General features: G+C 36.5%; 1 protein-coding gene across 1 annotated transcript; it reads left to right on the top strand.

The window, feature by feature from the left end:
- Positions 1-3,532: 3,532 nt before the first annotated feature.
- On the top strand, positions 3,533-13,709 carry DUS4L (dihydrouridine synthase 4 like). Its single transcript, XM_008150060.3, has 6 exons — positions 3,533-3,664; positions 6,321-6,442; positions 9,736-9,853; positions 11,161-11,283; positions 12,269-12,495; positions 13,218-13,709. The coding sequence occupies exons 1-6, from the start codon at positions 3,579-3,581 to the stop codon at positions 13,463-13,465; spliced, it is 924 nt and encodes a 307-aa protein (XP_008148282.3). The 5' UTR covers positions 3,533-3,578; the 3' UTR covers positions 13,466-13,709.
- Positions 13,710-14,921: the final 1,212 nt, after the last annotated feature.

Genomic DNA, 14,921 nt, shown 5'->3' on the forward strand with positions numbered 1-14,921 from the left:
TCATATTACAAACGGATGGGCTTTCCGTATCTCAGCCAAAAGGCTGTAAAATCAAGTTAGTTCTCTTGCCCTGGCCGGTTCGGCCCAGTGGATAGAGTGTCGGCCTGCGGACTCAAGAGTCCCGGGTTCGATTCTGGTGAGGGGCGCATGCCCGGGTTGCGGGCTAGATCCCCAGTGGGGGGCGTGCCGGTGGCGGCCAGTGGGTGGTTCTCTCACATTGATGCTTCTATCGCTCCCTCTCCCTCTCTGAAATTCAATAAAAATATATTTTTTTAAAAAATCAAGTTCTTGTCATCTCCACTGCTACATCTGCATTAGTCATTCACCTAGATTTCTCCCAAGATAAATGCTGATAAATTAACAGATCAATCACGTATGTAAGAAGGTTAATTTAAACATTTCTTTATATTTAAAAAAATGTAATACAACTTTATATACACACAGGGAGCTATTTTTCCCCTAATTCAGAGTTAGGTGGTTTTCTTAGTACTGCTAAGAGTATTTCAAGAAGTTGCAATAATGGTAATTACTCTGTGCTATACGCTTTTCTAAGTACTTTATAAATCTAAATGCATTTAATACTTAAACAGCTCAGGTGAGCAAGTCTCATGGTACACCGCATTGTGTTTTCTCTCTTTTTTTTTTTTTAAACTATGTTTTTATTGATATTAGAGGAAGGGAGAGAAACATTGATCGGCTCCCTCCTGGGGTTCGAACCCGAAACCCAGGCCTGTGCCCTGACCTGAATAGAACCAGTGAACGAACTCTAGGAGCTTGGGACTAGCCAAACCCGCGAGGGCTTGCTTTCCCTGTCTCAGGTGTTTCCTAATATTTGTTTGATCTCAATCATGATAGGCTTACTGGTTTTGAATAGAGGTCAAATGCATTATCAAGGGCAGTGTGCTCAGGCTCAGGTTTCATTATCTGAAATACTGTCTTTAATGTTAATAGCATTATCTTTGAAATATGAAGTTCGTTTTTCTTTGCTTGGCCTTTACATTGGATGGTACCCACAATCCAGATATGTGCCTTGACTGGGAATTGAACCAACAGCCTTTCAGCATAGCTACACTGGCCAGAGAGCTGTGCTGCAAGAATTTTAAAAACACGCAATTTAGTCAGAGGCACTGACCCTCTTCTCCAAGATTGTCAAATAAAAAGATAGCAGCAGCCAACACAACAATAGCCGTCTGGTGTGAGTGAAGCAAAATGATACCTGCTCTGGCCTGGTAGCTCAGTTGGTTACAGCATCATCCCAATATGCCAAGGTTGTGAGTTCGATCCCTGGTCAGGGCACATACAAGGATCAACCAATCCTATATAATAAAAGGTTAACATGCAAATTGTCCCCAGACCCCACCTGTGCCCGAATTCGTGCACCGGGCCTCTAGTAAATTCATAAGTAAGTGGAACAAATCGATGTTTTTCACCTTTCCTCTCTCTCTAAAATCAATAAATTAAAAATATATATTTTAAGTCACAAAAGTAAACTTTAAAAATTATACCTATTTTTTTTTGTCAGATCGGCAAAATATATATTTTTTGGTGTGCTGCAGAATTTTAGTAATTAGAGTATGTGTGCCATGAGATGAAAAATGTTGAAATCACAGCTCTGTGTTATAAACTCTAAAAGAATCTTAACTGGTATATAAGGCCCATGCCAGTCTAGGCCCTCTCACTGTTCAGTTCAGTTAGAACTCAGACAACACTAAATTACTAATGGTTCACTGAAAACATCAAGCATTTTCAAGCATCTGGTTTTATACTGTTGTCTGTAGCTAGACACTCCCCCATCTCCCATGTAGTGTCAGCTGAAGCTTTCCTTCCTCCACTGTTGACTCCCCTCACTTCTCTGGACAGTTATTTCCACAGTGGCTAAATTGTGTGTGTGTGTGTGTGTGTGTGTGTGTGTGTGTGTGTGTGTGTTGGAGCTATTGTGTATGTCTAATATGTTTTTAAGGATATAAGAAATATATTTTCATCTCTTCCCAACATTCAACTTAATATTTGTTGAATGAGTAAATACATGTTCATGCCTTCAAAAACACATGAAGAGACTGATATATGTTATACTCTAGAAAAGTAATTGAAAATTGCACATAATAACATAACAGGAATGGGTGTAGTCGGTAAATAAGATCAACTCTATTTGGGATTCAGAAAAGGCTGTCAGGATGGGGGATTATGAGTATGTACAGAAACTGGGACAATGAAGATATGCTCAAGATTTAATTAAAGGTACCACTTGGTTGACACACTTAGGAGAGATGGAGAAGTAGAGGGAACCCTAGGTTTCTGACTTGAGTGAGTAGAGGAGGATGGTGATGGCATAATTAAGATATGAAATGCGAGAGAAGAAACTGGTTTAACTTGTGAAAAGAACTACTGTTTTGTTGCTTATACTTCATATACGTGGCTTACGTCATTCTAATGAATTTTTATTAAAAAAATAAGATGCTAATAACTTTGAATTCTTAAGTCAGGCTAATTGAACAGTGATTAGTAAAACTAGTTTTTTTATATTCCAACTGTACATACTACCTAAGGAAATTGAAATAATTGGTTTATATTTAGGTTATATCAGTACTTTCAGGATTAGCCAAATAAAAAATTGCATGTTGAGCAAGTCAACCTTCCTAAAGTTGGTCCATATCTGTTTCAAACTTCCTAAGGGCAAATATTGACATATGAAAAGCAGCTAACAGTATGAAATTACAGAATTTTAAGTATAGGAACTATAAAATACTATGAATTGCTGAATTTAATCATTTGTTCCTCTTTCAGTATAAAAGTGATTTACTATGCAGTTATATATTTATATAATTGAAATTTTCACTAGATAATAGCACATTTAAGTTTTTAAAATAATAAAAGTTGGTGGGGTCTTTTGCTTTCTGATTCAGGTACAAAGAATATGATTTGAGAATAAGAATAAATAGTAAACATACTAGTCTATCTTTTGAAATGCTAACTACTACTTAAAGTTGTTCAATTAATGCCATTTAACTTTCCTGGATAAAACTTTAAAAGTGCCAGTCATACACCGATGATCAATGGAATTATTTTAATCAAATTTCCTGATTTATCATTGCCAAAAATTAAAAAGTAACATGAAAAGTTATAACCTGATATACCATAAAAAAGATTTTGTAATTTTCAACATCTTGATTATTTTTTAATTTGGACAGAAAATGTTACTATAATGAGTTAAGTATAGAATTGGAAACTGTTAGTGTTTGACATGAATAAGCATAATCTGTACAGAACATAAATATCATAATTTCCCAAAGTGCTAAAACTATCAGTGACTTATAAATAGAGGCAGAATTTTGTAATATCCTATTTGATACTATGAAAAGAAGCTAAAAAGACTTCGAAGCCCACTGGCCTGATGAAAAATGTGTGTTTCTGGCAATTGAAATTGTTAGAATGATAGGAATTCATCTAATGAAAGTACCTTTTCTCTATGTAAACTGATTATGGTTTTCTGTTGTGTGTGTGTTTGTTTTTTATGTGTTTTTTTTTCAGATTGGAAACAAATCTGTGTTCGTGAAGAATGACTGCATACAAACCACAATATGTCAAGAAAGAAAAAAGATCCAATAGAACTGTTTCAATCTGGGCAGCTGGTAAAAGTCTCCGCCCCAATGGTTCGATATTCAAAGTAAGTATTGTTAAATGGTGATTTCCTTTTTATGCTCTGACTTTTTAAAAGTAAGACCACTTCACCACATGGCATCTTCCAACACTTAGATTTTGGATCATGATCAAGGCTTGAGTCCTGGTGTTACCACTTGCCTCATATGTGTGTGGCCCTGAGTAAACAGTTAACCTCTCCAAGCTCCTACTGGCTGGGGCGTTGCTCAGTTGATTGAGTGCCCTCCCATGCACCAAGAGGTTGCTTGGTTCCATTCCAGTCAGGGCACATGCCCAGGTTTCGGGCTTGACCCCCAGTAGGAGGCGTGCAGGAGGCAGCCAATGTTTCTCTGTCTTATCCATGTTTCTCTCTCCCTTCCTCTCTCAATAAAAACATTTTTTTTAAAACAATAGTGCTTATAACTCCTACCTATAACAATATAATGGGTATTAAATAAATATACCCATTTATATTTCTGCACAAGTTTTTGTGTGAACGTAAGTTTTTATTTATCTAGGACAATAGATATGGTAGTTATATGTTTAATTTCTTTAAGAAACTGCCAAACTTTTCTAGAGTGGCTATATTGTTTTATGCTCCCACCAACAATGTATGAGGGACCTGGTTTCTCCTCCTCCTCCTCCTCACCAACTTTTACTTCAGCACCATTTATTGAAAAGGCTGTTTTTCCACTATTGAATTACTTTTACACTTTGTCAAAAATTTGTTGGGAGTATTTGTATGGCTCTTTATCTGGATTCTTTATTCTGTTCCATTAATCTATGTGTCTATTCCTCCACCAATACCATACTATAGCTAGCTATATAATAAATCTTGAAGTCCAGTAGACTGAGTCTTCTACTTTATTTTTATTTTTAAAAATTGTTTTAGCTATTCTAAGTCATTTGCTGTCCTAAGTAAATTTTATGATGATGTTCTCTGTATATACAAAATATCTTGCTGAATTTTCACAAGAATTACATTAAATATTCATATCAACTTTGAGAGAATCAAGTTCCTTATTGTGCTAAGTTACCCAACTTATGAACACAGTTTGTCAAGAATTATTTAGATCTTATTTGATTTCTTTCATCACTTTTGTGTAGTTTTCAGCATGTAAGTTCTATTTGCGTCTTGTTAAATTTACACCCAATTATTTCTCTCTTTTTGAGTGATTGTAAATAGTATACTTTTAATTTCGGTGTTCATGTGTTTATTGCTTCTATATAGATATAAAATTGATTTTGTATGTTAATCTTCTATCCTGCAACTTGAACTCACTTTTTGTTCTAGGAGGGTTTTTTGATAAATTCTTTGGGATTATCTATGTAAACAATTACGTCATCTGCAAATAGGGACAGTTTTCTTTCTTCCTTTCTATCATATGCCTTTGATCATGCCTTATTACAGTGACTAGAAGTTCCAGCACTGTATTAAATAAGAATGATGAAAGCAGACATCTTTGCCTTGTTCTTAATCTAGGGGGAAAGTAATCTATCTTTTACCTGTTAGTATAATGTTAGCTGTAGGACTTTTTGTGGGTGCTCTTTATCAAGTTAAAAAGGATCCCCTCTTTTCCTATTTTTCTGAGTTCTTTTTATCATGAATGAGTATTATTTTGTCAAATGCTTTCTCTGCATTGATTAACATAATCATGATTTTTTTTCTTTAGCCTATTAATATGGTAGATTATATTGATTCTGAGTATTGAACCTTCTGTTTTAACTGTTGTTTTTTCTGACACCACTACAGCAGGAGAAAGATGAGGCACCACCTCATTACAATCAGGTGGAGGTAGAAGTCCGGGTTCCCCATTTAGTCTCCTTTGACACTCTGAGGGCAAAGGGCTCCTCATTACTGCTGAGCAGGGGGAGAGTTCCAGGTCCGCCTGGAGTGGGTGACCTGGTAGCTACTGGGCAGTGATGAAAGTCCTGGTTCTGCTCTAAGCATGCTCTGATACTAGCCCTGTGGGGAGGGAGGAGGGTGCCTCCCTACTGCTGGTAGGTGTGGAAGTCCAGACTCCCCATGAGGTCTCCGCTGAAGGCACCTTGTTACTTGCCAGCAAGGATTAAAGTCCCAGCTCCCTACCTGGCCTTTTCTGATACTACCTTGGAGCGGTGTTGGAGAACCTTGTCACAGCCTTGGAAAGGTAGAAACCGAGGCTCCCCACTCAACCTTTGTGGAGGGGAAACCACAGTTGTTTTTTCTTGGTGTTTGGCTGGAGTTGAGCTGCTATTATGTACAGTTTTCTGCCTTGCGAGGCTGTCCCTTTCCCGGCTGTTTGGCTCGGGAGAGCAGACTTTTGTTAAGGCTCTTTTGTTTGCACATGTTGGTATTTCCAAGTTTCCAGCTTCTTCAGCTCCTAGTGTGAGATATTTGAGGTAAAAAGAAAACCTAAGAAACTCACCATTGTTATTCCTCAGGTCCTGAGGTCACTAGCCTGTCTGTTTTCTTCTCTCCACCTTTGAAAAATTTTCTTTTTTTTTTTTTTTTTTTTTTTTACATATAAAATCCAGGGTTTTTAGTTATACTAAGCAGGAAGTCCAGGGGAAAGTACATCTCCATCTTCCAATACATAGACCTTTCCTCTAATAAATATTTAATAGTTAACTAAATTAAACTTGGAAGTACATATGATTGGGGTGATTTCTAAATACCTAATTAAAGTTTTTTCCCTTTACAGGTTAGCTTTTAGAACACTAGTAAGAAAGTACAATTGTGATCTGTGCTACACACCAATGATAGTGGCTGCTGATTTTGTCAGATCTGAAAAAGCCAGAGACAGTGAATTTACCACAAACCAAGGTATGTGAAATTCAGAGTTTGTTGACTTGGTAAAGCTTAAAAATCCCAATTCAGAGATTTTATTTTTGAATTTTTTAGTATTTAATGTCTCTTAAGTCTTTGTAAAATATGTTTTTACTGAGTGTCTTCAAACTGGATGGTATACAAAATACTAAGCCTTCCTTAGGGCCCGTGTTCTCTCACCTAGACTATTAAATTAGATTCCTATCTCACTGCCCCCACTCTTATCCCAATCTAAACTATCCTCCAAACAACCCAAAGTGACCTTTCTAAAATGTAAATTTGATCACTTCTCTTAGACCTCTTTTTGCCTAAAGCAGTGATTCCCAGAGTATGATTCCCCAGACCAGCAAGGTAAGCTACATCTGGAAACTTATTAGAAATGAAAATTCACAGCCTCCACTCCAGGCCTACTGAATCAGAAACTCTGGGTATGTGGTCCAGACCCGTTTTAAAAAGCCTTCTAGATGATTCTAAGCTTGCTAAAGATTGAGAACCACTGGCCCAAAGAGTAAAATTATAGCATCTGTGAATAATATGTAACATTCTTCATGATCTAGCCTCTGAATACATCCTCAGCTTTGTCTTCTATTAGTTTTTTTCCAGAGCCCACTGACTTTATTACTCACAAATGCGAAGTTATTTTAAAGCCCATGCGCTATTTCTCTCATACTTCTCTACCTAGATTCTCCTTCCCAGCCATGCTTATCCCTTATATCCCTATTTCTCTGGCAAACAACAGTTTATGCTTCTGAATCTAGTTCTGGGGTTTTGTGGCTAAGGTACTTTCCTAATCACCCTCCACTTGTATTATTTCTTTGAAGCACAGTCTTTAAATGTTGCACTTAATCCTGCTGTGTTATAATTTCCTCTTCAAATACCTGTATCTCCTCCTGGACTGTGGGCTCCCTGAGACCTGGAACTATTTCTTACTGATTCGTATCCTCAGTTTTTAGCACAGTGTTGAAAATATATTAGACCCATAAATAAATGTTAAACTGAAATTCTATAACTCTCTTGAGTTACAAAGGGGAAAGCACCCTACATCCTCAGGAAAAGGCAAATGTTCTGATCCCAGGATAATAGTGTAAATTAGTGGAACTAGGGTAATACCCAGAAATCTGCATTTTTGGCAAACACCCAGCAAATCTCACACAGGTAGTCCTCAAAGAGTCTTTAGAAAAATTAAAATACATCTATCCAGAGTTTTAACACTAACCCAAAGATGAAAAAAAAAATGTGTCCTTTAAAACCTAGGAAAGTTCTGATATATTTAACTGTATTAAAATTTAAACTTTTATATGTAAGAAAATAGCACAAATATACTCAAAAAAACAAACTAAAATTGGGAAAATGTTTATGATCCTATCTAATAAAGAGGGAATATGCTAATTGACCCTCACACTGTTGCAAAGATGGTGGCACCCACAGCCAATAAGGAGGGAATATGCTAATCCACTGCCACACCCTCAAAGATGGTGGCGCCCAATCCCCTCAGCCCCGCTGAGGTGGCAGGCCCGCAGCAATGCCCGGCACGCCCCACGTGCCTGCCTCCGGAGTCCCCCAGTCCCCTCAATCCGCCAGCCGCCCTGGGCCAGCCTGAGGCGCAGGCAAGCCTCAGATGGCTGCTGCCCAGCCAATACCCAAGGCGCAGACAAGCCTCAGATGTTGGCTTCCCAGCCGCCCAGGGCCGCCCGAGACTCAGGTAACCAGGGCCGGCCGAGGCTTGTGCTGCTGGCAGTGGTGGCAGCAGAGGTGTGATGGGGCATCGCCTTCCCCTGATCACCGGGTCGCCTTCCGCCCCTGAGGGCTCCCGGACTGTGAAAGGGGGCAGGCTGGGCTGAGGGACCTCACCTCCAGTGCATGAATTTTCATGCACCGGGCCTCTAGTATTTTTATATTTATGATAGAGCTAATTTCATTGTCTTATAAAAAGTTAAATAATAAAAAGGAATAACTAAAAGAAAAATTGTGCATATAAAAATGTGCCAAGAATATGGAAAGCCCAGAAAGAAAAATATACACACTATTGGATATACAACATAGGATAAGTTACAAGAAAACAAGAATTTAATCCATATTAGTATGTATCTATGTTGCTGTTGGAACTCAGTTCCTTCATCCTGTTCCACTATGCCAAATGTTGGGTCCAAGCCCCTCTGCCAGGGCTGGACCCCCTTGATCACCAGGTATTCGGTGACAGAGAAGCCATGAGAAGTTGTGGGTATATATGAGAGTCTTTATTGTGGGAGCCAGTGGCCAAGTAGCCATTGCTAACAAGGAGCCACTAAACAAAACAGTTCTTCAAAGCAAAGTCCCATACAGTAGCCGCACACCAGCTAAGTAACAATACATCTTTCCCACACAGCAGCAGCAGACTCTGTACCTACAGTCATTATCTGAGCAGCTGCACACTGCCTGCTGGTCATTAACATGTTATACTACTTAGACAAAAGAGGCTTCTTGCCAAATAGTGACCTTAGTCTTTTGAGTTATGGAAGGGCACACTTGTGAATTATCCATACAGATTACTGTGGCCTTGCTCTTGCACCTGTGTATAGCATCTTAGCCTTGAACACTTAAGATTTCCACACTCAGAATGGCCTTGAACATCTGGTGTACTCTGAATAGGCCCACCACACTCTAATTGACCTTGAGCATCTGAATAGGGTCCCCACAGTTGGTAAATTGTTTTGAAAGAAATTTTTGTAATGTCTATCAAATGTTAGATGCTTGTCCAGAAGTTACACACCTAGGAATTTACCCTTTTAATGTACTAACAAAAGCATGTGAGGGTATCCTCATCACATTGTTTGCAATAGCCACAAACGAAAAACAATCTAGAAGTACACTATGTGGTTCATCTATACACAGTAGAATATGCCACTGAAAAGAAAATAAGTCTGAGTACAGCTCTCAGACACATCAGGTTAAAAAAAAATGTATTATAGCAATGTACATAGATTGCTCACTTTGGTTAAAAATTTACAGGTACACATAAAATTGTTCTGGAATACAATAACTAATTCTCACCTTTGGAAAGGGGTCTGTTTGTCAACAGTGTTGTACTTTTCATTTTATCAAACCTTACATTTGAATTTGAACTAAATGTGAATTTCTTTTTATTTAAAATGTTTAAAGTTATTTTAATGCTTTCTTGTTTGAACAGATACTTCTTAGGCTAAAAGTAGTTATTTTATATTGGTATATCGTGTGTGTGTGTGTGTGTGTGTGTGTGTGTGTGTGTGTGTGTGTTTTTGTGAATTTTAATGTTGAGCTATTCGTTTTATCAGGTGATTGCCCATTGATTGTTCAGTTTGCTGCTAATGATGCAAGACTTTTATCTGATGCTGCTCGTATAGTCTGTCCTTATGCGAATGGAATAGACATTAACTGTGGTTGCCCTCAGAGGTAAAGCTCAAAAGAAGTTGGAAGAATTTTCAAAAAGATTAGAAAAAAACTATGTGAACATGGTAAACTATCTTTCTAGTTTTCCAATAATTAAAAAGTAAGGAAAATAGAGTTAAAGCACTTGGGCTCTAACTAAGAATTAAAAATAAGAAAAGATTATTTAGAAACATACATGCAGAGATATTTTCTGATGTATAGACCCTTGACAACAATGTATAGACCCTTGACAACTGTTTTATCTTACCTCACCACTAGAATTTTTTTAAAGTATGGATCTGTCTTGAACCTCATCCATAAGTAGTTATGAGACACTGATGTTTATAGCAAATTCTAAAATGTATTTTTACTGTCATGTCAGACATACGTGCTCTAGAAACTGATTCTATGATTTGGGAGCTCACCACTTATTTTCTCCTAATTAATTTTCTTTATAAGAATACCTTCTTATAATTACCTTTCTTTCCCTTATACCACAATTATTTGGTTGATTCTAAATAACTGTGTATTTGTAGGATGTACTTAATTTGACAATATCCCTGTGATTCTGACACTGTACTAGATTATCTGACAATAATTCAAAATGTGTCCAAATAATAAAATCAAGGTTTTAAATACAGCATAATCCAAATCAGATTAGACATATTTGTATACTCATTAGGAGAGTTAAATAAGCTATTTAGTCATGTTGGAATGCTATAAGCCAAACTTATCTCTCTACTATTAAGACTAATAAAACCTCTTATTATGTATAATAAACATCAAATTTGGAATTTAAAAAATCTGAAATAATTGAAATTAATTACAAGTACTTAAACTGTTTTGGTTGAATGGGTAGTAATTTAATTTTATGACTTGCCAATGAAAACCATTTCCTCTAAGTACTTTTTGATCTGGGAATCTGTTTTCCTAATTTTAAATTGGTCCACTTAGAAATGTTGGGTCTGCCCTAACCGGTTTGGCTCAGTGGATAGAGCATCAGCCTGCGGACTGAAGGGTCCCAGGTTTGATTCCAGTCAAGGGCATGTACCTTGGTTGCAGGCACATCCCCAGTAGGAGGTGTGCAGGAAGCAGCTGATCGATGTTTCTCTCTCATCGATGTTTCTACCTCTCTAGCCCTCTCCCTTTCTCTCTGTAAAAAAATCAATAAAATATATTAAAAAGAAAGAAATGTTGGGTCTATGAATTGTAAAAATCTGATTCCATTCAAGATTGCTAGATAGAGAAATATAGATGCACTTATAGTGCCTTTAGAAATGTATCGTCTTTTTCAACTACAGTTTATTTGTTGTTGTGTTTGCTTCATAAAGGTGGGCAATGGCTGATGGTTATGGAGCTTGCTTAATAAACAAACCAGAGCTTGTTCAAGATATGGTGAAACAAGTAAGAAATCAAGTGGAAAATCCCAGATTTTCAGTATCTATTAAAATAAGGTAAAAATATTTTAACCTGTTGATAGATAGTTCTTTACTTAGGAAATAAAAGAATATTCCTTCTGTTTGGGGATGCAGGGTTATCTATCCTTAACTTGCAGGTAGTGTATAGAAATGTTGAAACAAGATATTTAGTAAATGGATATATATAGTATTATTTTTTATAATCCAGAGCAATTTCCTCTTTGTATTGTTTAACAGAAATGAAAACATCCCTTTATTATTAAATACTTTTATCCAAGCCTGGCCAGTGTGGCTCAGTTGGTTGAGCGTCATCCCAGGCACCAGGAGTTCACCAATTCAATTCCTGGTCAGGGACATGCTCAGGTTTTGGGCTTGATCCCCGGTGTGGGGCATGCAGGAGGCAGCTGGTTGATGTTTCTCTCTCATCAATGTTTCTCTCTCTCCCTTTTTTAAAATCAATTTTGTAAAAAAAAAACTTTAAAACTCTCCTCAAAAAGAAACCCTTAACTTTTTCTATGTACTACTTAATTAATGCTAAGATACATTCCTGGTACCAAGAATAGAAAATAGGAATGGTATTTGCACTAAAATTTCACAATGAAAATAAAATAAACCAGGAATCAGTTTTTTGGTGACAGGTTAAAAACATATTTCAAGATAAATGAGTATTATATTCTCCCACTTGGGGAATGGGCATACACAAGCAAATATTAGGATAGCATCTTTCAATTCATGTGTGGAGTATTTGGATGACATTTTCAGTTTTGTAAGCCAAAGGGGAGGAGCACTAGATAAGATAAAACTTGTCATCCTATTGTTGCCAATAGTGAAATAGCTACATTTGAAATCTTAAATTGGAACTGATCCCTGAGCAAAAAACCTTACTGATAGTGGCATATAGTGATAAGATGATATAGAAAAACTACATAAGTTTTTTATATGAAATATTATTGTATTTAGTTATTAATTTTAGCTTTGATTTGTGTGCTATAAAAAGATGGCTATAATTCTAAAATTACAGGATCCATGATGACCTTGCAAGAACTGTGGATCTTTGTCGAAAGGCTGAAGCAACAGGAGTTTCCTGGATTACAGTCCATGGAAGAACCGTTGAAGAAAGACATCAGCCAGTTCACTATGAAGCCATTAAAATAATTAAGGAAAATATGTCTATACCTATTATTGCTAATGGAGACATCAGAAGCTTAAAAGAAGCAGAAAATGTGTGCCATATTACTGGTACAGATGGTAAGAAATAAGTACTTGAATTTTTGTCTTTTAACTAGCAAAAAAAGTGGGGGTGGGAGAATAATGTTAATGTTTTCATTATTTTTCTTTAAATTGGAACTATATTTTCCTCTTGTGTTGGTTTAAACTAAGCAACTTATTTAAATATGTTAACTCTTCTACTTAGAAACAGTAGATTAGTTGAGGTAAATTCATTCTTTTTACTGCCACCATCATATCCAGTGAAAGACTAGTTAAGAATCTTACAGATAGCCTATTAGTAATAGAAAGAAAATAGAACACGTAGACTAGAATTGAGAGTGAGCGAACACAAGAGTAGTCATAGGAACCAAAAGAACCCCATACTTCTATGCAGTTTCCTTATCCCCTTAAATTACTGGCAGACCAAGCCCTGTGATACCTATTGCTAGGCGGGAGAATGCAGATAAAACTTAACTTCAAGCAAGCCCAATTTATGACAATTTGGATTTACCTTTAACAGCCTAAAGATTAATTGCTTAATGTAGAAGTCTTAATAAAATAAAAAAATATCTGTAACTACCTTTAAACTTACAAAAAGAACTATAAAAATTGTATTATAATTGAATTACACAGACTAATATCAGGGTATTGTGAAACCTTGTAATATACTTTATTTTTTAATATTCTCAGTTTGTTTGAGTGTGACCTTGTAACTATGAGTTCTTAATATGTGGATAAATGTTCTATGCTTTAATTTGTAGGTGTGATGGTTGCAAGAGGACTCTTAGCAAACCCAGCCATGTTTGCTGGATATGAGGAAACCCCCCTAAAATGTATCTGGGATTGGGTTGACCTTGCTCTTGAACTTGGAACTCCTTATATGTGTTTCCATCAACATTTAATGTACATGATGGAAAAGATAACTTCAAGGCAAGAAAAAAGAGTATTTAATGCTTTGTCAAGCACATCAGCAGTCTTAGATTACCTTACAGACCATTATGGGATTTGATTGGACTTCCTAAATTGTTTTAATATGTACTTTAAAGGAATTGTGTTTTTAACATTTTTAAATAAACTTTTTATTTTAATACTAAAAGTATGACTCATATAGTATCTGTAAGTTAACATGAAGTATGTTTTTAATGAGAAAAAGTGCAGAGAAATGACAAAACAAATGCCAACCTCTGTAAAATGAAAAGGAACAAGACATTCTGTATAGAATTGCATTCAGGGCTTAGATTAAAAGTTCAAATTGAAAAATCAAAGTGCTACTTCCTAATTCATGCATTACACACCTCAAGGTATTTGTTTTAAATAGTATATGGCTGAATTTAATTAGATGTTGTTTCTATAATTTAACACTTAAGTTTCCATTAAATTCTTTCAATGACACCCAATCATAACAGCAAAAAGAAAAAAGAGCCCCCTAAAAATGAGGATAGTGTAAGGAGCCTCTGGGACATCTTCAAGCATACCAACATTTATATAATGGGGGCGCCAAAAAGGAGAGAGCAAGAAATTGAAAACCTATTTGAAAAAATAATGACAGAAAACTTCCCTTACCTGGTGAAGGAAATAGACATATAAGTCCAGAAAGTATAGAGTCCCAAACAAGATGAACCCAAAAAGGCCCACACCAAGACACATCATAATTGAAATGCAAAAGGTTAAAGACAAAGATAATCTTAAAAGCAGCAAGAGAAAAGCAGTTATCTACAAGGGAGCTCCCATAAGAATGTCTCAATGGAAACTGCAGGTCAGAAGAGATTGGCAAGAAATATTCAAAATAACTTAAAGCAAGGACCTACAACCAAGATTACCCAGCAAAGTTATTATTCAGACTCAAAGGACAGATAAAGAATTTCTCAGACACGAAAAAGCTAAAGAGAGTTTATCACCACCAAACCAGTATTACATGAAATGTTAAAGTGTCTTTAAGAAGAAGAAAAAATACAGCGTGTCCCCCCAAAAAAATGTATACACACTTTTAACAACTGATAGCTCAATTTTGAAAATGAAATTAATTTTAATATACACTGCTTTATAGTTATTCCAAGTGTGTGGGATACCTTATATATATCAGTTATATATATGAATAATAAAATGGCAATAAATACATATGTATCAACAATTGAATCTAAAAACAAACAAGTAGAACTTAGACTCAAAAGATACAGAGAACAATTTGATGGTTGTTAGATGGGAGGGGGGTTGCAGGGATCAGTTACAAAGATGAAGGGGTCAAGAAGTACAAATTGTTACTGAATAGGCATTAGGATGTAAAGTTCAGCATAGAGAATATCCTATCTAATAATAGACAAATATGCAAATTGACCGTACCTTCGCTATGCCCACGATTGGCCAGGAGGCGTGGGGGGGCGGGACTCGGGGTGGCCGATTGGGCCGGCGGGACGCTGAGCTCGCGTCACCAGTGGCGGCTCGAGCTCAGCATCTGCGCCATGGCT

Source organism: Eptesicus fuscus, chromosome 14 (genome assembly GCF_027574615.1).
Source record: "Eptesicus fuscus isolate TK198812 chromosome 14, DD_ASM_mEF_20220401, whole genome shotgun sequence".
NCBI lineage: Eukaryota > Metazoa > Chordata > Mammalia > Chiroptera > Vespertilionidae > Eptesicus > Eptesicus fuscus.

What these genes read in the sequence shown, in the direction of transcription:
- DUS4L (XM_008150060.3), top strand. Translation starts at nt 3,579, where the DNA reads ATGTCAAGAAAGAAAAAAGATCCAATAGAACTGTTTCAATCTGGGCAG. An exon ending in CCAATGGTTCGATATTCAAA is followed by an intron (nt 3,665 to 6,320) that starts GTAAGTATTGTT and finishes TTCCCTTTACAG; the next exon opens with GTTAGCTTTTAGAACACTAG. An exon ending in TCAGTATCTATTAAAATAAG is followed by an intron (nt 11,284 to 12,268) that starts GTAAAAATATTT and finishes CTAAAATTACAG; the next exon opens with GATCCATGATGACCTTGCAA.